The sequence below is a fragment of the Scophthalmus maximus genome, chromosome 11 (assembly GCF_022379125.1).
Source record: "Scophthalmus maximus strain ysfricsl-2021 chromosome 11, ASM2237912v1, whole genome shotgun sequence".
NCBI lineage: Eukaryota > Metazoa > Chordata > Actinopteri > Pleuronectiformes > Scophthalmidae > Scophthalmus > Scophthalmus maximus.
The window spans coordinates 8,019,949-8,042,831 of NC_061525.1; the positions used below are offsets into that span (position 1 = coordinate 8,019,949).

General features: G+C 41.6%; 1 protein-coding gene across 1 annotated transcript in view; it reads right to left on the minus strand.

The window, feature by feature from the left end:
* gbe1b (glucan (1,4-alpha-), branching enzyme 1b) overlaps positions 1 to 22,883 on the minus strand; it is a 68,858-nt gene that overhangs the window by 42,074 nt on the left and 3,901 nt on the right. Inside the window, exons 2-9 of the mRNA XM_035622795.2 lie at positions 19,352 to 19,521; positions 16,597 to 16,712; positions 14,266 to 14,391; positions 13,227 to 13,362; positions 10,473 to 10,563; positions 8,777 to 8,986; positions 887 to 1,002; positions 78 to 205 (exon numbers count right to left, since the gene is read on the minus strand). Coding sequence (XP_035478688.2) covers positions 78 to 205; positions 887 to 1,002; positions 8,777 to 8,986; positions 10,473 to 10,563; positions 13,227 to 13,362; positions 14,266 to 14,391; positions 16,597 to 16,712; positions 19,352 to 19,521 — 1,093 coding nt within the window. The remainder of the gene's footprint in view (positions 1 to 77; positions 206 to 886; positions 1,003 to 8,776; positions 8,987 to 10,472; positions 10,564 to 13,226; positions 13,363 to 14,265; positions 14,392 to 16,596; positions 16,713 to 19,351; positions 19,522 to 22,883) is intronic.

Below are 22,883 nucleotides of genomic sequence, written 5' to 3' on the forward strand. Positions count from 1 at the left end.
AATTAATAGTAGCTGTGGGCAGTGTCATAGCAAAGTGAGTGGATGCTGAAGGTGTGCGAGTGGTGGTGCATTTCTACCTCTGCAACAGTGATGCAATCAGGATAAAGGGTATGGAGAATGTGATTGGCAAGCATCAGGTAAACCAAGGAGTCTTCATCCACCTGAAGGCCAAAGTACTCGCTGTAGTCCCCCGAGAAGCCTGAGCCTGAGGAGGGAACACCCACACAGTCAACACTCTTCCTTATGTTTTCTACCTGAAAAACTTCTAAAATCTTTCATTCCTCGGGTTGTTTTTTTTTAGGAGCTGCTGCTCTTTTACCAGATTTCTTTCATATATATCTGGAGAGTCTTTATTAATAAGAGGTATAAGCGCATTTTTATGGGTCATTTTTAGGCTCGTTCAGGTGAGAAACTAGCACAGAGACTCCAATTCATTGTCTACTCACGATGTCCAGGGTTAGTATCTGTTTGTGTGTGTGTGTGTGTGTGTGTGTGTGTGTGTGTGTGTGTGTGAGTGAGTGTGTGTGTGTGTGTGTGTGTGTGTGTGTGTGTGTGTGTTAGTGTGTGTGTGTGTGTGTGTGTGTGTGTGTGTGTGTGTGTGTGTGTGTGTGTGTGTGTGTGTGTGCGCGTGTTTGTAATTAGGTAAGGTGTTTTCGATTCTCACCAAAATTTTTCAAGGTTTAAAATGTTATGTAACTGGCGAAAATATTCATCATTTTGAATTACAAACTAATTTGAATACTTTGTTAACCATTCAGGCTCCAGTAGACTGACTGTTCTGCTTAGGAGTATCTCTACTTCAATTCAATAAATAAATGAATCGCTAACTACATGTATTTGTAAAACATCATATGATTACTTTTTTTTTTACACAAACCAGTCTTACCTATGCCGTGGTGATGGTACAGCATGGAAGTAACACCATCAAATCTGAAGCCATCGAAGCGATACTCCTCCATCCACCAGCGCAGGTTTGACAACAAGAACCGCATCACTTCCCAGCTAGCAACACACACACATACACACACACAGATAAACAATAGGCTGAGAATTATTCACACATCTAATTAAGCACTTATAGGGGCAGTAAATGATTTTGGAGAACGACTGTTTGTTGTTGATTTTTTGACTGCACTGGTTGGGGCTCGAACCTGCAGCCTCAGGTATGGGAGACCGACACGCTTACCACGACGCAAAAAACCCAGAGTTGTAGGGTCCCCTACTCCCCCTTTAAGGCACCAGAGATGAATTTTCACAGCTACAGTACATTCACATGTTGATAACCAAGGCTCCGTCATGTTGGAGATGGAGTATCACTGAGAGGAGAAGGTGTTAAGTACGCTGTAAAGAGGATGCCGTCTTACGCATATCCAGTTGTAGGGATGAGATGAGAACTCCGTGGCTTACAGTACACATCAAAGTTCTTCGATTTCAGACCACTTGCATGAACACTGGGCAAGCATTTAGTACTGCCAGGTCCATACCTCAGTATTTGAACTGATAGGATTTCATGCCCAGTTGGGTAAACACACAAGCAAACACCACACAGGGGAAGTGAGGTCCTCTGTCCTAAATGCAAGGGCTCAAATACTGTAGAAAAAAAAAATGGATGAAACCAAAAAAATATAAAAGCGTAACTTGCTGCTTTGGTTTGTTGCCCGCGGTGTGCTACAAAGCATACAAATGCTCTCTCCGTGCAGTTGGCTGGACTGTGTTGGTGGAGGCTCGAGGAGGTGGATTCCATAAATGGCCCCGGTCCCTGTTCCTTACTGAGCGATGGGACTCCTCTGGGTCTGAACAGCCACTCAAGGCAAAGTACACTACGCAGCTCACCTCTTCCCATTCAGTGGTTTGTTGCCATGGAAACGTCAGTTCAAACTCAAGACTTGGTCGTCTGGTCTATGCAGTCTGCGTAATGAGCACCAAATGAAACATTGTACCCGCGGTGAGCACGGTGGAGAGCAGCAGCAAAGTGTCGGGATGTGAGACGAATGACCCATTGGCGCCACTGATTAAATGTGAACTGCTGCCTCTTGCTTAGGCTGGAATTCACAACTCAGATGCTCTCTGTGCAATCCAAAAATGGTTTTAATGACATGGGCCTAGAATACCTGCAACTGTAGTAGCAAATTTAAACTACAGAGGTGCCATTTCTTTATCGAAGGTTTAGCAAAATATCGACAGGCTATTTACTGTAGGTTTTACTAATACTTCATAAAATCTTTACTCAGTGGAGGGCAGTACTGCAGATTTGATTTGCGGTGCTTGGGATAGAAAACAAAAGTTTTTTCTTTGCATTGTAATGTTATACAGCATGAACAAGTTACTAAAGAATCCATTTCATGTCAAACGTTTCACCAGTGCATTATTTATAATCACAGAGGGTAGTTCTGCTGTGTTCACGACACATTGACAGTAAATAAGATAATATAACATACATGAACTGCACAGGCCTGGTTGTGTCAATTGAAATATCTGAATAAAATCCAAGCCGTAAGGCTGGACTTGAAGATGTGCTATCAAACAATGTTTTCACATTTCTGGAACATAAAGTTGAAAGTTCCCATTTCCAGTCAGCTCTCTGAATCTACAAAGGCAACTGAACCAGACTCTGAATTAGAAAAAGTTCAAAACTGAACTTCATTTGTTGTTCTTTTCAGTTGTGACACCACCACACCAAAGGGCAATTCACAACATTTGGGTTTTTTTCTGCTTGAGTGGGGAAATTTCATCATGTCAAAAAGTTAGTCAAGCATTGAGGAGTCCAAGATTCATGCTTCAGCAACACTTCAATAACATCTCAAACTGCAAAAGTTTCGATAATAACTCTTCTTTATAACATATTATTGATTCATCTTCTAGTTTTTTTCAGAGTCATCTGAAGATGACATCCTCTACGACAAGTGACAAAATCCCTGTTTGTTTTTCTGGGCCAAGTAAGGCATGACACAAAATACATCTAAATGTGTTGCCCTCTGTGCTCCATTCCTCAGGGATGACCAACCCTGACGCCGTCTGACAGGTGTGAAGCTGCATGTTACATCAGCGCTTCCTCCTTCCCTTGAGGAGGAGCACGAGGGGGCCTAGCATGATCCGATGTAGCAGCCTGGCTGGGTGGTCACGCAGACCCTGCGATGAATAGATTAGGTCCTCCACTCCACTGCGCAGAGCCAACAAAGGCTCAGACACCATGTATCCCCATGGGATGGAGATAATAGCCAGTGAGAGCCAGAGGCCCAGGATGAAACCGTACTGACACAGTAGGACCCACGATGCCATTCATCATCAAGTCCAATTACAGTGAGAAAGTTAGATTGCTGCACCTGATGCAACACAGTGCTTATCCACGCAGTTCGATTAAGTCACCACTTGGTCTGGGGCGTTAGTACAAAAGCAAATTACATGTAACACTGTCCTCATGCAATGACAGTGAAACCTGCTTAGGGAGTGCTAATTGTTGAAAGCTCTTATATTGCTGCTTGCAGAGTAAGATAAGGTTATCTATCAAATGTGCTGTTGTTTTAACTGCAACCACACGCTGCTATAAAAGTCACTACAAGTCAATTTCAGAAAACATACTTGTTCCGCATCAGCTTCATGCTCAGTCGCTCCTTATCAGAGCTCATTTCCCTCTTCAGCTGAACATGACTGCGACTAATACTGTGGTACTGACGTCCGTTGCAATCAGAGCAGATATGGAAACACGCCGCGTTTCCAGACCTCCGCTTTGCATAAGGCGTCGGGCCGACTTATTGTCGCGATGGCACAGATCTAGAGTCCCCCCGTTTCCGCGGCGTCGCAGGGAAGCTGCAGATAAGAGCAAATAAATTTGAGATTCCGCAAGAAGTGTGCCGCTCAAACAACAATGCCGGACATTCTGATGGATGGCGTGCATTTGTTGGGCCAAAAAGGACAAATAAGGTCCATCACTTAACGCTTTTCAAACTTTTTTCTCCAGTCAGTGCAGTCGTCGATGCATACAGGACGGACACTGACACCAGCTATAAATTCACATTTCATTGTTGAAGCTTGATTTTTTTGTTTTTTCAATCGTATTATCTATTTATATAAATAAATACATATACTAGCTATTTTGTACATTAAATACACCTACACACAGCAGATTATTTAAGGATATGACTTGGGTAGAAATTTTGAATGTCGTTAGTCGTCACATTTTTCGGTAAGTCCAGTTATCCACTGCTGAATTAGCCAGTCGGCTTCGAGAGTCCTTCTACTCCGTACCACATTGTTAAGCAGCCTCTCAGGCAGTATGGTGACGCTGGCTGCCTCGCAGGGTAAACTCTCGCGTAGCCGTCTGACAGACTGTCCCTGTATTGCTGTGCTTTGTGTCAGATATCTGCCATTTGTCTGGCGCTCTTAAGGCTGCCTGGCAGCTATAGCTGCTCTCGCTTGGCATCCCGTTCTGCCGCCTGTGAGACTGTTTGAATGTTTGAATGTTTAGCAACCAGTAATTAGCATCACCTTGTACTTGCTGCCTTTCAGGAATCAATTGCTCTGTGGCAGGCCAATTCTGCACTGGTGTTTGGGAGTTTTACTTTCGTTCTCTAGTAGTGGCAGGATATGTACGTTCTCATGTATAAGAATAACTGAAGTGATGTAAATGGTCTGACCCCTCTGACAAAGTAAAGATAAGCCAGCCCCGGGGGAAGGTTCATCCTCTCTGGGAGGCTTCAATGAGGGAGCAACAGTCCCTGGGGTTGGGAGAGCAGAAAAAAGGAGGACGAGCTACAGCAGACACCGTTGAATCAGAATGTGTTACTTATTGAATTAGAGACCACTTATGAAGCAATTTGATAGGTCAGTGCTGATATAAACCAAACATTCATTAAGCAAGCTATAGCAAAACCATATAAAAATGGACATAGTCACCGGGGTCGAGACTGTGAAGCCAATGCGGATCTGCCTAAGACCTGTATTCTCTCATATGACCAGCGGAGGGCGACTCCACTGGTTGCGAAAAAGAAGTTAGTTTCTATAGTTGATTTATAGTGTCTATATGTATATTATAACATTCTCCCGAGGAGTTCATGGCCTCAATCTCTAGTTTCCAGTCTTCTCAAATTCATCATGATGTTCATTTTATAAATTATCATCCCACCTGAAGTAAAATGGACGATAAAGAAAGCATTTGAGCGTGGATACAGCGTGACTGACAGCCAGTACCATTCAATGGGTGCAGGTTGCAGGTGTGGTTGGACGTGCAGAGGACGAGCTCTCAGTCACACCCGTCCCCCACTTCTCCAAATATGGTCACTTTGACCGAGTACGTAGCTGCCTCAAGTTTGGCTCCTATTTGACATCTCTTGGAACTGAAAAAAAAGTCTCTTTGGTTTATTGGCCCATAAATAAATTTGGATGATGTTTTTACTCCCACAAAAAAATGTCTAGCACATACATATTACTGCCATTAAATTGTAAGTATAGCCTTAGGGGGGCAGGAGGTTTCAGTGCTGCTAGGTTCCTACCCAGTAACTCCATCCAGCCCCTACTGGAAGCTCTACAGGCAGCTGACACCACCCACCACGCACACCTACAGCTAGGCTGAGCTCATTAGTGGATGCTCACCAGAGGGGAAAAACAGCTTTTCCCCTTGCTGTGTGACTTGATGGGGCAAGGGAAATAACTCATGGGTACTAAATACGAATGAAATGACTGAATCTAGATTGAGATGACATTTCGAGTTTGAGTTTATTGATGGATCAGACACTAGCCGGGCCCCAACTACAGTCCTAAGGGGAAGCAACCCCCTGCTTTTTGTTTCTTTAAAATAAAAGCATGTCATTTATCTACATGTATTGCCTTGTGAACTGTTATTGTGTGTGACTGTTTTATACAAATTTCACAATTGAAGGGAATTCAGCCGGCAGGCTGAACACCCTGAGTAAAACAATGAATGAAAAAATGCAAAGAGACCTCACACTGTCTAAAGTCATGTTTAGGTAATAATGGTTTGTTCCATGAATTGAAACACAAGTATATGTATGAAAAACCCTCAAATAGCATGCATAGTAGTAGCTTGTAATGAAGAAACCCATATTACTTAAGATAAAAGCATTCTGTGATCAATCATTGCATTACTATATTATATATCAGAGAGCTCGATTTGAGCATATGCTATAGAACATACTTACAATCCAAGCAGTGCAAATCTCCTCGTGAATATCTAGAGAATCACTGTTTGTATTGCCCCATTCACACATCATTAACACATTGACAAATATTTGAATGTAATAAAAAAACAACACTTATAGAATACTCTTGTCAAAGAGAGAATTTTTGCCCCTTAGTCCTCAAACACTGGGCCGATCTCTCACCATGAGAGCATGAAGAAGAGTGAAAGAGAGTTTTCAAAAGCCTGGCTGTGGGCCTATTTTACATATCTTATGAATTCACAAAGATTGATGAATAAAGGATGCAAATCATCCTGTGAGGATTTCGGGGGTGTGGGGGGGGGATTACAGGACGAACCCACATCAAGCTTCTCAGAACTCTCACATCTGAAGGCCCTGATCGGCAGAAAGGCTTGGCTTCTCTGGCTGCCAACCCCCTACATACAGAACCGTGGGCTCCTTTCACTCAGTCCCCGTCTCAAGGTGACTCTGGCATCTTTGAAAAAGCTTATGAAGGTAACGGTAGCCAATGAAGAATGCAGACATATTCTGCTCATTAAGAGACAAAAAGGCACATCACCTTGTGCATTCACATAATCTGCTCATCCCAGAACCTCTCGACATAGAACAACCGATGTGTATGTTGAATGCCCAATGAGGAAAAGTTTAAGAGAAACACACGCCGGCTAAAAATAAAAAGGTATGCTTTGATAAAAATGCAGCAATGGATGCGGAGCCTAAGAGGCAGCGACGGGGAAAAATATATCCTTCCTCCCGATAGCCTGCATCAGTCGGCTTCTTTAAACCTAATAAGAACATCATGGTCAGACGGCAATGGCTGATAGCGGGGCTGCTTGATTAAAAACAGCCATTGTTTCACATGAGGTTCACAGCAAGCCTCGGAGGTTCATTTCCTTCTAGAGGGAGTAGCAGAAAAGCCTGTCACAAAACGACACGTCCAAACAAACTGCGAAAGGCAGAGAAGACAAATGAACCGACTACGACATTGCAGGGCTCCTTTGGGCTTTTTACAAATGACTCCTCGTATGACTCCCAGTCGTGGCATATGTCTGCACCGTGTCTAATGAGTGCTTCTGATATGAGGAGAGTTCAATAACTAATGAAAGAAGAACCTTGCTCTCTTATTATAGCCTCCATGCCTGACACTAAGCATTGTGTAATGTATTGGAAACCGCTGCACACCGACACACACTTATTAAAAGCAAGTTCAAAAAAGTCATTTGATAGACTCGGCAGCAGCCTGTTCCTCTTTAATGTGCGCTGGGATCATTTTGTAGGTATCGAGGTGAGAGGAGAGACACTTAATTAAGAGGGCCTACAATCACGCCAAACAATGGTTATGGCGTAGACTGAGCACTGAGCCCGCTGACTTTACACCTTTCAACTTGTGAATACAACTAAAGCCTGACAATAATGTAACATTGAATCATTACTCGTAATATATTCAAGTTCAACACCTGCCTGGCAAAATGTGTACAAGCTAAAAAAAATCTTTGAGGAAATCTAAATTCATTTACAGCCCGTCTGATGCCTTTGGAACATCAGATTAACAGCAAAGCTAACTGCGTGGCCACTTTGGTGAGAGATCTAATCGGCCATTTTTTTGCGATCATGTCTTGCTTTTGACCTTCAACACGTCACGCTGTATCAGATAAGTCTCAATAAATATAAAGAGTGGCTTGTCAGCCACCGTTTGGCCTCACTCCTCCATTGGTTCACATGTTGCTTATATATTTCTGTTTAAAATTCAGAAGCCCAAAAAAAGATTGCTCATTAATCAACTGTGTTTTTAAAAAGGTAAACATTTGGTTATCTGATGCAGCCAAAGCTCTTTTTAAATCCCATACATGCTGTTATCATATTTAACATTCAAATGCAGCTTTTAACCTCCACATCCAGAGGTTAATGTAGAGCTGATTTGAAACTGCAGTCATCATTGGGCAGTTCCATGCTTTTGTATTATGAATAGTGCTAATAGGCTAAAAAAAAAAAAACAGAGAAAAGTAAGAGTCCTAAAGTTCTTGTTAAATGCAGATTTACTGTTTACAAAAACGTAAAGTTATAGCATTCTCACGTAATTACACTGTGTTTAATACGGTCTCAAGGCTCTTGAAAAGTCCATGAAAGAAGACCTCACAATCACCTAAGAACATTTCTCCCTCCTTCAGGAAACTGGAAATGTAAATTACAGTTGGCAAACTGACATACATCATGCTTTAACCTTATGCACCAATGCACATCCAAAAATTTGTTGTGCTTCATTGCACAAATAAACTTAATGCATAATTATGCTAAAAAAAAAACAGCTTGAGATGAGGCACTGTAGGTGGTGGGGTTGAATACATTTCTCATTCAAACGCAATAAACATACAGATCAAATGCATTAAAAAGGAAGATTTTCTCACTCCCATGAAAGTAGAAGATCACCTAGGTGACTGATATACATTTTCTTTCTTTAGCACCACGCACTTCATGGCTTTTTGAGTTTACTTTTAATTGACTGTACCATCAATATACATGCCATGCAAATCGATTAATGAACTGCAGCCTGATTTAATCACACAAATATGCAAATGAGGTACAGTACAGTAGTTAACACTGGCCCCCAAACAAAAAGGTACCTGGAATAGTTGAAGAGGCGGCTGCCCCAGAGGCTGTGCTCCCCTCTGGGCGGAGAGTGGAAGAAACACGAGTCAGAGCCATCGAACTGGTTCAGGCCGTCCTCTGTGTTCATGGAGGCGTGGCTGTGAACGACGTCGAGCAGCACCACGATGCCCATCGAATGAGCCACATCGATCAGCTGCTTCAGCTCGTCTGGGGTACCATACCGACTACAGATACACACACATATAGCAGAAGGGGTTTGCATTAGGTCACCACATCCAGTCCCCTATTACAGTACATCATACCCATTTTTGCACCATAGCTTAACTCAAGTTTACGGCAAGTAGATTAAAATAACAAGCAAAACCAAGATCTATATATTTTTTCTTCTTTCCAAGTGATTTCCATGTGATTTTCTGACAAAAAACTTGCTCTCAACTTGCCAACCCCCCACCAAAAAAAAATCTGTGGTTGGTGACAAAAGTTAATTTTTTCATTAATGCACAATCACTGTGTCAACAGGCCTACAATTTAAGAGCAAGTGCAAGAGTAAACACTGAATTTAGAGTTACACTAAAATGTGTCTGTGAGTCAAATAACCACAAAACCCCTGAAAAGTTAATGCAATTATGATTCTGAGATCATTTATCTAAAAATACAACCATTGTCAAGTGGGCTTAGGGGGATCTTGTCATTTGATAGCTGTGATATAATATAGTAACTCTTACAATCCTACAATACTAAAGAGTAATGAAGAAAACACTGTGGAATGGAGAAAACCACAGACCAAAAGTATGTATGCATACACAGCTCCATAAACAAACGTACACATATCTTTGGGGCACACTGCTCATCTTGTCCCATAACGACCGTCTGTCCTTCCAGCTATCATTATATCAGCTTACTTACAAAACGGGACACATAGTGACAGTATTCCGCGGCTTCCCGGTACTCAACCGCTCAGGTTTTAAATGACACTGAGAGATCAATCATGGGTGAAATTACACCATATACATTACACTTTGGGTTTATGCTCTACTCGGGGCAAGGAAGGAGGGATCTCCGAAAGAAGATAAATACCCCGACTAGTCCCCCTTTATCTAAAACTCGCCTCCACTGCCTGGATTAAAGGCAAATGTATTTACGTAGAGGTGTTTGCCACAGTAAGACTTCCTAACCTTGATTTAAGGTAACTGAGTTGAGCAGGAAGTTACTCACTTTGTAAACTTCACTGAAAACGTCATTAAAACAAACAATAAGCCTTCCACACACATTTTTCAAATACTATTTGTGGTTGTAGATGTCGCAAATGGTGAGTTAAGAGATGTAAATGACACAGGAAAAAACAAGACAATAGAAGGAGTGTTTTTAGTTTTTTTTCTGTTTACACTTCATCCAAACGAACCGTGGCCAGAAAAAGACTATGTCATCCAGTACAGAAATACTGAACTCATGACCAAATGTTACGCACATGAATGTCTACCACATCATGTCCAGCTCTAAATGCTTCCTGAAAATATCTTAAATCCGTCACCGGAAAGGAAACGATGAAAACGGCTACATGGGGAGTAAATACAGAATGCAAATACAATAAGCTGTTATTGATGAAACAATACTTTAAATGCTTTACTTTTTTTTACATGACTGTTCAATGCAGCCTGTGCAATATATATTATGATATAAACCATACCACTACACTGATAGAATAATTACCTGGAGGCAGCAAAGAAGCTTGTTATCTGATATCCAAAGCTTGCATAGTAAGCGTGCTCCATGATGGCCATCAGCTGAATACAGTTGTAACCTAAATACAAAATGAGAGAGAGAAGAAAAGAAAAAAACATTCTAGTATTTCTTCTTAGTTTCAAGTTTTCAAAGATTTTTTGCCTGATAATAGATATTACATTTTCTAACTGATTTAAGATCTCAGCTGTGGGTAAAACACTAAATTATGTATGATCAAGAAAAAGGGTGTGTGTGTGTGTGTGTGTGTGTGTGTGTTTTATATACTTAATGTATGGCAGCATGAGACAATGTAACTTGACATCCTGGCGCCTTTTTTATTATGAACATTACATCCTGTCAATTTGGATAGCCTCATTTCCTGCAATAACTGGAGGGCCCATTAATCTTGCCATCCCATAATTTCTCATGAAATAATAATAGCTGCTTTGACAGTACAGTAAACAACAGCTAAAAATGCAAATAACGCTTATAATATGTGAGGTTGGTTGGTCACAGGCTAAAATACAGAGTGCGAGACATGTTTGAATACTGACAAAATACAAATAACTTTCATTTAAAATCGTGTAGTCATATACAGCATTTACAAAATTATTATCATTTTAATACAGTAAGCACGTGGAAATATTATCAACTGATTCTATTTGACCGGTTACAGTCATACCATGAATATGTGCTCCAGGCACTTTCTTTCGGACACAAGTTCTGGTTTCCCAAAGGCAAGCTGTGGCTACAGGGAAACACCATCTATCAGAGTCGCGAGGTCATGTAGAACATTTTCAAAACGACCTGCGAACACCGCTCCTATGAATAAGAGAACAACAGGCTTTTAAATTGCCACTGAGCACTCCAGAGAGAGGCCGTGTGGTTTTTCACTGTTGTGTGGAGCAGATTTTTTTTTTCTTTATATCACAGTTTCTTTTTAGGATAGAAAGAAAGAGAGAGAGAGAGAGAAAAAAAAAACTTTTGAAGGAGGGTGACAAAGCACTGGGGTGAGAGGAAGTTTTTCTTACACACACACACACACACACACACACACACACACACACACACACACACACACACACACGTAATGGCAAAGGCAGCCATCTCCAGAGACAGTGTAGCTTATCCTCCTGGAGAATCCTATTGTGCAGTTTCCCCTCAGCTGCTGCAGGTAGATTCTTTGACAGCATCTATACTCTGTTTCCTTTCCCACTAAACAGGATGACAAGGCGAAGCAGGGAGACAGCATTTATCTGATTGCTCTCGGTTCACTGTGCCAGTCATACCTGCGCCTTTCAATAATGTCATTGCAGCGGGCTGAATTTAAATGCAAAATAACGCCACATCTCGTCAGAGCAGAAGTACAAACAAAGATGGGCCATCCCTTCCATAAGGTTAAAGTCCCGTTTGAATTTATATCTCTATAATGATTGGAGTTATTACGAAAATTAAAACCACCAAACACCTTGCACTTTATGACTTGGTGATTACTGAGACAAGAGCACAAAAATGTGAATTTTTCATCAGGAAAAGCTTTTTCACAGTTGTGTGTGTCACAGAGCTGTTATGTATGAGAATGTTTGATTCACTTTCATCATGGCCAGGCTCAGTCTTGGTCAAGAGACCCACTAGGCAGGCACACTGACTTTGCCATTCATAACACTGCAAGCACGGTTAAATACCTACAGTCAAGGCTATTGAAAATGTTCCTATTATTTAATAATTAATTAAAGTCAAATTTCAATTTCTCAAAAATTCATGATAAACAGGTTTTTCTCTTTGTTTAAATGGAATGATGGAAAAGTCACAAAGTTCTGTTAATGCCTAAAAAGTAAGGTAAAGTAAAGTATGACTGAGTAGAACAGAATTTATTGACTTACAGACATTATGAATCTTTCACCAATCAAAGATGACTCATATAAATATCTTTAAAAATATATTTTTTTATATTTTTTTATATTTTATATTAGTCTGAGTCCTGTATAATTAAACTGAGAATAGTTGCAACAGCCAGTGACATTAAACCAGGGGTTCAATCAGTCAATCAGCCCACAGTCAAAATCTTTGTGGTGAGTGAGTCAGATGGAAAAAAAAACATAAATATATTTTAATATATAATCTGCATAATCGGTGACTGAATGATATTAGACGCAGGGAGATGGCTTCTCTCCACTATTGGCAGCCTGAGTCAAGATAATGGAAACGCAAACAAGTTGTCGGTTTTGGAGCCGTGGCTGCTGTGTGAACTGTGCTCTGGAGCCCTCTTTACAAAACACTGTCCAACGGTCGGTGATCCCTGCGGGTCACGCCAGTAAACATGATGTTGACTCGCTGATGTGCTTTAGTGCAGTGGGAGTGTGACCGGTCTGCCACTGAAAATGCAGCTCGCTCGCGCGGGAGGGGGAGACAGCGGCACTCAGAACGGCTTGGCATGTGTGCTGCGTCATGGCCTCGTGTTGACAGAGATGGCACAGGACCCTGGCAGTTAGACACAGCTCTCAGACCCCTCAACTTTTGTTTTCCCAAAAACAACATGGCTGATTCTGTTTTTGAGGATTTGATGTACGAGGTATATACAAACATCCCCCTAACGCCTCCCTGACACTGGAGGGATGGAGAGAATCACAGCGGGATGATTGCTGTGTACTTTTTACACACCTGAGAGGCCAACAAAATACGAGCAAGGCCAAAGGGGGAAGGGAGAAAATCTAATGGGGGTAATGTAGTTTCATGTCTTACCCAGGTCTTTTATACGAGGAAGCACATTGGTTTTGAAGTTGGTGTATGAGGCTACCTTTGCCTCAGGTGAAGCGATGCCCACATGAGCCTCGTATGTTCTCAGGCTTGTTGGCTTCTTTGGCCGAGGGTGAATTTGCTGGTAGACACAAAAAAATGCATGAGTCGTTTTCTTAAAAGCTGCTAAAATTACAATACATCAGAGTTATTTTGAACCACAAGGTCAAAGAGTGTGGGTTTAGTAGGCCACTGCACCAACATCTTACAAAAGAGGCTGATAGTAGTCCTGCACATTAAATATTAAAATATCCATTCACTCTGTCTGAGCTACACAACGTGAGAAGGATTTGTTCTATACATAGAACAAAATTTCATCCCAGCTACCCACCAGGCGTAGTGAGCCAACTATATCTGAAGTACACGATTGCCACTTGAAAATAAAGCGAATATACTATTAGTAAGAGGAGCTCCTCTAATTAAAATGGTTCCAAATAACAAGCAGTGAAGAAAGCAAGGGGGTGTTGAATAGCTTCTAATTGTTTGGCTTGTGCACAATTGTGCCGAGGAGGCCAACTAGATCCTCTCAAATACACAGCACCAAGCACCCACATGAAGAAACCGCAGGTTTAGATATGAGATGGAAGGCTGATTCCAAATGTAACTGTGTGTTTCCCACTGTGAGACATCAAAGTTGTGACAGAAAGATCAGTATATGTGGGGGCTATCCATGACACTAAGCAGACTGACACAGTAGTGCGACACGGTATTTTTTTTAAGGCTTAAACAATAAATCCAAATTGTTTTCACTGAAATATTATACAGATTTTCACTTCACTTCCTGGAACTCAACATCTGATGAGTTTGCTGATGCAAAAAGACAAAGACCACCACCCTTTACATTAAACAAGGTCATCTCGCTCTGACTCACTGAGCTGAAATGGTGTTTTTTCAAATCCAATATTTCCCGGGTTTTTGTATTGAATTTTCTTTTCATCCATTTTTAACACCTGTGTAAATAAAATAAATACAAATAATAACTTACAATGTAAGGGTGAGGGGGGTCCCAGTGAACCCAGTCGTAGATGACAGATTTCTCCTCCCTGGTCACATATTTTGCCCACGGTGAGATCCGGTACAGTCGCTCGCCCTCCTTTGTGTGAACGACCACCTGGGAACATAAGACAAATGAGTGAACAATGACAAAGAGATTCAAAAGACACTACAGGCACTTAACATAGGATGACAGGAAGGGAACATTTTATCCAATACACGACAAAGGGATAAGGACCACATGATATGTGTTGCATCATTAGAAACTGGATTAAAAACACAGGAATACCTCTTTCTTGAAGGATGACACTATGCAAACTACAATAAACTGAAGAATTGCTGTTAAAGTAAAAACAAAATTGCAGCCAGAATGAACAGTCCTTAAGTAGCTTAAAAAACTAATCAACAGACTCCAGTATGTTTCTGACCCTCGTTGCATGCCACTTTAACGTCAGCATTTATTTACGTTTTCCAGCCATGAAGTGCTTACCTAAAAGTGTGCTGTTACTCCCAATCCATTATGAAGAAAAAGATGGTGCAGATTGTCCAACCGATAAACCAAACATTTTTCAATGTGTCAACATTAAACCCAGACCTCCTCCTCTCTAATGCAAAACTCGCAGCTCGAAAAACTTTTGAGACGGGTCTCTCAGGGGGCACTGAAGTCATAATGTGTTGCAGGGGACAAAACTCGACAGTATTGATCAGAAAACCTGTTGTGGTGAATCTGGATTCAATGGTAATTATGTTGTGTTTTATTTTGCGAAGGGTGCAGCTTATCCATCGGTGTTTAACACAACCAGGCCCCTCTTGAGAAGGGATTTGAGCCAGGGAGCAATTTAGAAAAATAGGAAATATAAATCATTTTCCATTGCCTCTCATCTATTATGTCTACAATGCTGAACAGTTTGGAAAATCTAACTGACAAGTTACTTCTCCTCCATCAGTGAAATAAAAAAGGAGAAAGCCAGCGTGAGAGTTCGAAAAACCCACCAAGAAATCGATCTCGAGTTAGCCACAGTATGTGTTCACCCTGTTTTGTCGCCTGCAGAAATGGGCATTAGATCCAGGCTAATTCTGGCTACTGTTGTGAAGTAATGACTGTTCCAATGCCACCTGCCTGCGAGCCTTTGGCCAGACCCCCCTCTGGGGTTTTTTCATTATGGCCGGCCCACCTGGGGGTTAGCTGCCTGGCTCCCCTTATGACATGCTTCACAGTTTATAGGATTAGGAAAAGATAGTTGGATAAATGGACTGGCATAAAGCCTGACAGAGCGGAGGTCCTTCAGACAAATTGGCCAGCATCAGGTGCATTAAAGAAAAATCAGACTGCTGGAGCGGCAGAGGGGGGTGGGGGGTGGCAGGAACAGGAAAAACAACTTGGAGCCAAGCAATTTGCTATTGCTGTTAGTTGTGGGTGAAAATGCGGGCAGTCGATCACTTAGATAACACTTCAGTTGACTTCTTTAAAGTCGTGCAGACTTGCATCCTTAAGATGCCATTGTGAATACTGTACCCACAAAAGGACATTGTGTATGGAGACAAATTGGGCCCTCAACAAAGGGGATGGAAGGACAAGCTGCTCAACATGAGAGCGATTGCGGCTAAGCCTATGCTTCCACGAGGGAGTGCTGTGGAACTAATTCTGAAGTGGGGCTCACGGCGAGCTGGCCATTCGTAGGCAGCAGGGGTGCACAAGGAAAGGCCAGGTGCCAGCGTTTCCATCTGCTTCTTATCGTCCTTAGACTGACCTCCGCTGACAATGGGAGCTGGGCAGTCTGTCCAGGGCGCAGGAGTGTGCCAGCGATGACCCAGTCCCAAGGAGAGTGGCGCCGCGATGCCATCCACTCCTCGTCTGGCATCTCATTTCAGAATTCTTTCTCATCTGCGCTGTTTGCTTGGGAGACAATGCATAATGGGAGGCGTGTCTCTTGCATTTAACCCTGATGAATTATTTACAAGAGCTAAAAACCAATCATCTATACCCACTGTGGCCTGTGTTTTGAGCAGAACAAATATGGCACAGTGTCCTGAGGGAGACCGGCCACAGATGGGGGTTGAAATAAAAGCCATCAGTTGGGCTCCTCAGGTGTATCTACCCTCCACTGTGCAGACTGTGTACGTACAGTAATCGCCCTCCTGCGCGCTGTTAGTATGACATGTCGTTGACGGCGACACGCCAGGTTTTCACTTGGTTCGTAAGACACCACACATGACAGGCAATCTCCCTTTTCACATTACATTGACACGTTCCCATGCTGCCACAGCAACATGACACCTACTGAGGGACTGATAATAGGCACGAAGATGTTCTTTTCTCTACCTTGAGTTTGGTGTTATGATCCACAGCTGGAGACTTGTCATGTTTAGGCGGTAGAATCAGTTCCCACTTTCCAAACTCTTTCTTGGTGTAGCGGTGGGAGAATTTGTCCCAGCCATCTGTGAGAACACAGAGGATTTTAAACACAAAATCTAAAAAGAAAAAAAAGTACATTAGTCTCTCTCATGGTCCTTTTGGTATCCTGTGGGAGGGAGTGACCACAGTCCTGAAAAATGAGTGAAAAGTCTGAATAATTCCATATTTTTCCCCATCTTGTTTGCAAATCCTCAAATCCCTTGAAAAAGCAGCCATAAAATGATTATCTCTTTGCCTGACCAATACTAGGCCCATACATATTACATACATATACATATTATGTCTGTGTGAGCCTGTATATGTATGTTTTTATATGATTATCGCAATAGATTGCAGCTTAAAGTCCTTTTTGATTTTACACCTAAGAGGCGCCAAAGATAGAAATGTAAAAATCCAAACAGAGGCTTTAATTATTTGTGTGACTAAAACTGCTAACAGTTGCAATGTTCCCATATTACAGTAATGTTTTTATCACTTTTCCACGTGCTAACAACAGCTTGTAGGTGCGACTCACCACTGTGGCTTTTGCTCTATTTCAATATCCCCATGTGGTCACGGGGCCTCTTTATTTTTCCGACTTCTACACTCAATCTTCACACATTTTATTCCTCCGAGTTTCTCTCCCCTAAATCCTCTTGCATAATTCTTCCTTGTTGTTTTCGTTCTCTGCACTGCTTCTCCCGTATCCTGTGACTTTTGCAACAGCGAGCAGAGCAGCAGGCTCAGTGATCTAAAAGGAAAACTGATAAAACACCACTTCACTGCTCATTGAATTATATCTCTGACTGAACAACAGAAAAGGCGTTATATTCATAACCTGCTGATAGCACATTACCAGCTGTCATTGACTGACAGGAATAAATTACAACTCAAAACATTTATTATAGAGTGACCAACTCCGCATGTCAATTGAGGGCTGTGTTTATACGCACTAATCCATATCTGCTTGCTATTCATGAGCAAAAAACAACGACAGGAAAGAGAATGAATCACAGGAGATGCTCCAGAAGTGACTGGGAGCAACACCAGCACTTTCCACGGGCCGGAAAAGTCGTATTTTTCCGCAGTTTATTTATCTTTCTGCGCTTAAACTACTCTGAAAAAACGCAGTGCATTATGCATCCAACCTGCATCATATTCATGAATAGGATTGCTGGGCTGTTTCCACATTGGCTATGAAATTGAAATCAAATAATATGACTGAGCTGTGTCAAAATACAATCTCTCGCAGAATTGAATGTTGGTATTGAGCTGCTGCCCAAGGTCCTGGGAAGATGATTAAAAAAGGAACAGGAATGATATGGAAAGAGGGAAGAGTAGCAACAGATCTTACTATCACAAATAAAAAAAATGTTTAGGGACAATAAACAAACGGACAAATCTCTGGTTTTGCACACAGTATCAATCTTGGCATATTGCTTTTCCGCATTTACTTTTCTTTATCATTATCTGCCGGTTGTCAGTTCAGAATGGCAGTGGCACAGGGGGAGTAAATAGTATTTGTGCCGTGGTGGGGCATGACAAATGGTATTTGAGTTCTTTGCACATGTCGAGAATCTTCACCTTGTTATTTTTTTTCCCAATTACTAATTTTTTTTTGTATTTGTCCAAGGAGAGTAATATATCCCTACTGGCATGTGTAATAGATTACAGTTCATTAGCAAATGTGATAAAGGACAGAAAAAAAGATAGGAAAGAACAAAGAGAGTGACACTAAGTGCCTGCATTACCTTGTATATCTATTTGACAGATGGAAAGCGAGTCTCATTTAATCATTTTAATGATGATAAAAATAAATATTTTTCGCCCGCATTTTCACAGCCTACATTAACCGAAAATAACGCTCACAAGACGATTAACCTGAAATTACTTTTAAAGTTGGGACCGGAGGGGATACGGATTTCAGTGCAAATACAGAGGTTGCACTCTCTCAACAACTTTGCAGGCGATGATGAAATAACCCACTACTAAAATATTAAAAAAAACACTCCCACATTCAAGAGAACCCCCTTTAGTATGCACGTTTATCCTGTGTAATCAATATATTCCACATTTTCTACTCCCAGGTTGGTTGATCAAAAGGCCGCTACCCTTGTACCAGAGTCTGCTGTGCTTTTTCTTAATCGTTGGCCCTTTTGTGTTCAAGAGTGCAGAAATGTCAAAATTCCTTTTTAACTGCACCATGAAGACACGCAACCTTTGTGTTTGCACTGAAATCTCTTTTTCCTCTTGGTCTCAACAGTGTATAAAACTTTGTATTAGTGTATTTGCTCTTTAGCGATCCTATTAAGTATTGCACATTGATTACGGTTGTAGAATTGGAATGAAGAGCACCTTCATCCATCAGCCCGCTGCAAGCTTCCCCTTTTTTTTTCTTTTTTTAAAACATAGCAAGAACGCCTGCCGTGCCACAAAGAAAATTAAGATTTCCTGACACAAAAGACTCAATTTTCTGTAAACTTGACAGAGAAAACAAAACAAAAAAACTGTGAATTTAACACTCGGTGTTGAAAGAACCCCCGGCACCTTTAACCACCATACGTGCAAGTCTGGAAAATAAAGGAGCAGCACTAAAACTCACTGGAAGCTTTGAGGAAGCAACCTGTAAATCACACTGGTGTCATTTTGTTCGGGAGCCGTCAGTTCTCCTCAGGCTACTTACTGAAGTCACCAGTGAGGAAGAGGGCCTCTGCAGCCGGAGCCCACTCTTTAAAGACCAGGCTGTTGTCAGGCTGCCGGTGCACACCAAAGGTCTTGTAACTGCGCGTGAACTGGTCAAAGCCTCCCTCTGCCTCTTCCAGCTGAAAGAGCTTCTTCTGTAGCAGCTCATACCTTCAAACCACAGGGAAAACACACACACACACACACACACACACACACACACACACACACACACACACACACACACACACACACACACACACACACACACACACACACACACACACACACACACACACACACACACACACACACACACACACACACACACTGTAAGAATCCACTGGATGAATGCAGTGTAACATTTCTCTCTCAGTCACGTTGAATAGATCTGTGTGTGTGTGTGTGTGTGTGTGTGTGTGTGTGTGTGTCCCACTGGATCATGCCGTCTCTTCTGCCTCTTTTTCTGTCGGCATTTGCCTCCATTTCCCAGAATGCTTTTTGACAACATACCCAAGAACATTATTTGCATTTCCCCAGCCTTCTCTCTATATGTAAATTCAGCAGTTGAGGATTCAATTGACACAGAACCTGATTTTATCTGCTGCTTCTTAGTTTAATTATTCAATGATATATAAATTATTAATGTGAAGTATATGGTAAAACTGTTTACATATAAAAGAATTGTACACCACATTTTCATTTCCAAATGATGGTTACTAGTCAATGTGATACACACACACACACACACACACACACACACACACACATCGTATCACAAAACAACTAGTCATCAATAGAAGATACCAATCAGTAATTACCAGTACTACCATAAAAAGCAGCTGCTCTATTGTGCAGCCTCAGTGTTATCTCGTTTCGCTTATTGACAACTAATCTTAAGTAAACAGCAGTGAAAGCAATCTTCAAAATCATCGGTCACACTACAATGTCATTCAGATACAGATAATAATATTTTTTGAGTGACTAATCTTTTCCAATCATTTCTGTGTAACTAATGATCTTTTAACAGGTTCGCTTTTAGATATTTCACAATATTTTACAGCAGGTTTTTCCCAGGCATTCAAACTATAGAATGATGAATAAATAATTTATAATCCTTGAATAATACAAACATAAATGAACAATATACTGATGTCTCTTTTAATTTTTCAATAAATGATTAGCTTTACCTGCTATTTTACCAAAAGTCATGTGAGATTACATTTTCTGTCTTTCATCTAGCAAACACCTAGCAGAAGAAAGACTTTTGAGACAAATTTCACAGTTTAAATATTTGCGTACAGTGTGCATGTGTTTGAGATTACACATACTTTCAACTTTTTTGAAAATTTTGCAGCGCATTCGGTGTAGCAGTGCACACTGCTGTATCTCAATGTCTCCGAGCTGCCGTTATCTCTTTGAGGTCCCACCTCAGGATGCAAACCTGCCTCATTCCCTCAAGAATGTGTGACCACGGGCATGTCCTGGGAGATAAACCTCTGTCTGTTACCTTCAACTGGGAGAGATGGACTAACTACTTTGCAATTTATCTCACTTAAGTTCCTGCAGCCAGCTGGTGTCCATATCAGATTCCCCCCGGTACCGAAAGCCTCTTTCAGCCAGCTGAGTTAAGTGCACTCTCTCCCCTATAGCCCCGAAGCCAAGCTCAGACTGGCCCTGTGAATGCCCTGGGGCTAGTGATGATGGGCTGAAGTAACTGCGCCATTTCTCAGCAGCTGCTCCCTGTGTCGAGCGTAGTGGAACCAGACAGTGCTTGCCAAATGTAAACCTTTAAAGCCCACCAAACGCCGCCACGCGCTTCCGATACCACTTTGTCGCCATTTCAAGAAAATGCTGAAAGGAGGGACAAAGGGAGGATTCATATAAGGGCCAGAGCTGCACTGCCACAGTATTAAAAAGCATTTATGTCATGCCTATGATTAAAATGAGTTGCAGGGAGGAGAATGGGTGGGGGTGGGGGGGTGAGGACCAGAGGAAACCGAAAGCCAAAAAACCTGTACGGATGCGGTATTCACCCCACACCTCTCGCGTCTGTTCCCACTTGAAATTACAGCACGGAGGCAAAAATCACATTGCAAATGAATTGTGCCTATGAAGAGACAGTTCATTTCAGAAAGTCATTAACAGAGTTGAAAGCGACGCGCAAAATCTAAAACTTTGATTCATTTTCCTATTATTGATAATCAGACGTCTGTGAACACCCATGCTGTCCTCCGAGCCCTTATCTACATGTTTTGTTGAGGCTGTCTCTCTTTTTCTCTCTCTCGCTCTCTCTGTCTTTCTTTTTAATCCTTGCAGTGATGCCACAGCCGCAGTTTACTACAAATATACCACACATGGTATCCATGGGCAACATTTGGCTGTCAAACCCTCTCCCATCAAGCTGAAAAGAGCAAAGCCTCAGACTGTGACCATTTCATAACATATGGCAAACCTTCTTCCCCCCAGTACAAGCCCTGAATTCCTAATAAAGTCAAGTCAATATTAGAAAAGCAGAACCAGAGTTGTGCTAATAACGGCTGTCATCCTGCGTTCAACTGAAACCAACCCATTTCTTTGTAGGTTATGAGGTATTTTGAAGGTATTTCTTGTCAGAAATTACAGCCAACTGATGCATATCGACAACGCAAAAAATACAACAACACTAAATACTGAAAAAGATGCACTTCACAGCTGTCATGATACAGCAGGAAATTAATCTACTGCTGCTATCAGGCCAAGAGTGTTTTTGAAAGTACTACTAGAGGTCACAAAAGTCTGAATTTTTTCAATCCTACATATAGAGTCTTTAAGATTATAGATTCTATGTTTTTTTTTAAGTCAAGTCTCTCTCTGTGAGGTGTGAGAACCTTGAATTTAAATGTGTGACAATCAATTGTTTCCCAGATATGAAACTGCATTCAACTGCTCTCAAATCGACACGTATTTCCCAATTGTGTGAGTTAAACAAATGAAAGCACAAGTTGATAAATGGCTTGTTTACACACCCAGCAGACATGGAGGAGCATAATCATTCATTCAGAGTCATGTTTCTGTCCAGCAAAAAAAAAAGGTACGTCAAACGTTCACTCTACTTTTAACTCTGCTTTCCAAGTCCAAGTGAAATGATTCCCACAATTGAAAACGTTGTTATTTGTATATCATACCTCAACTAAAACACAGCCACACTTCAAAAAATATTCAGTCATGATTACAGTCCACTTTTTTTAAATCTCTCCGCAAAGAGCAGCTGAACTCCGTAACTTGCTCACACACACTCACTGTTAAACAATACGGAGTGTAAATTTAGATTGAACATTGAGGTCTGGGTTTGTGCGTGTGACTGATGCTGACAGCTGAAGCACAGAGGTGTCAGGACAGTCTGCGTCAGCCGAGTGGAAAGTGGAAAGTGAAATTACCGCCAACCAGTCAAGTTGCAGAAAAATAAGGTCACAATCTCCCTTTCTGCTCCCGAGTTATGGTGTTGAATATTGGCCAGGAAAGTGTTTTTGCAAACATCATGATGGTCAAAG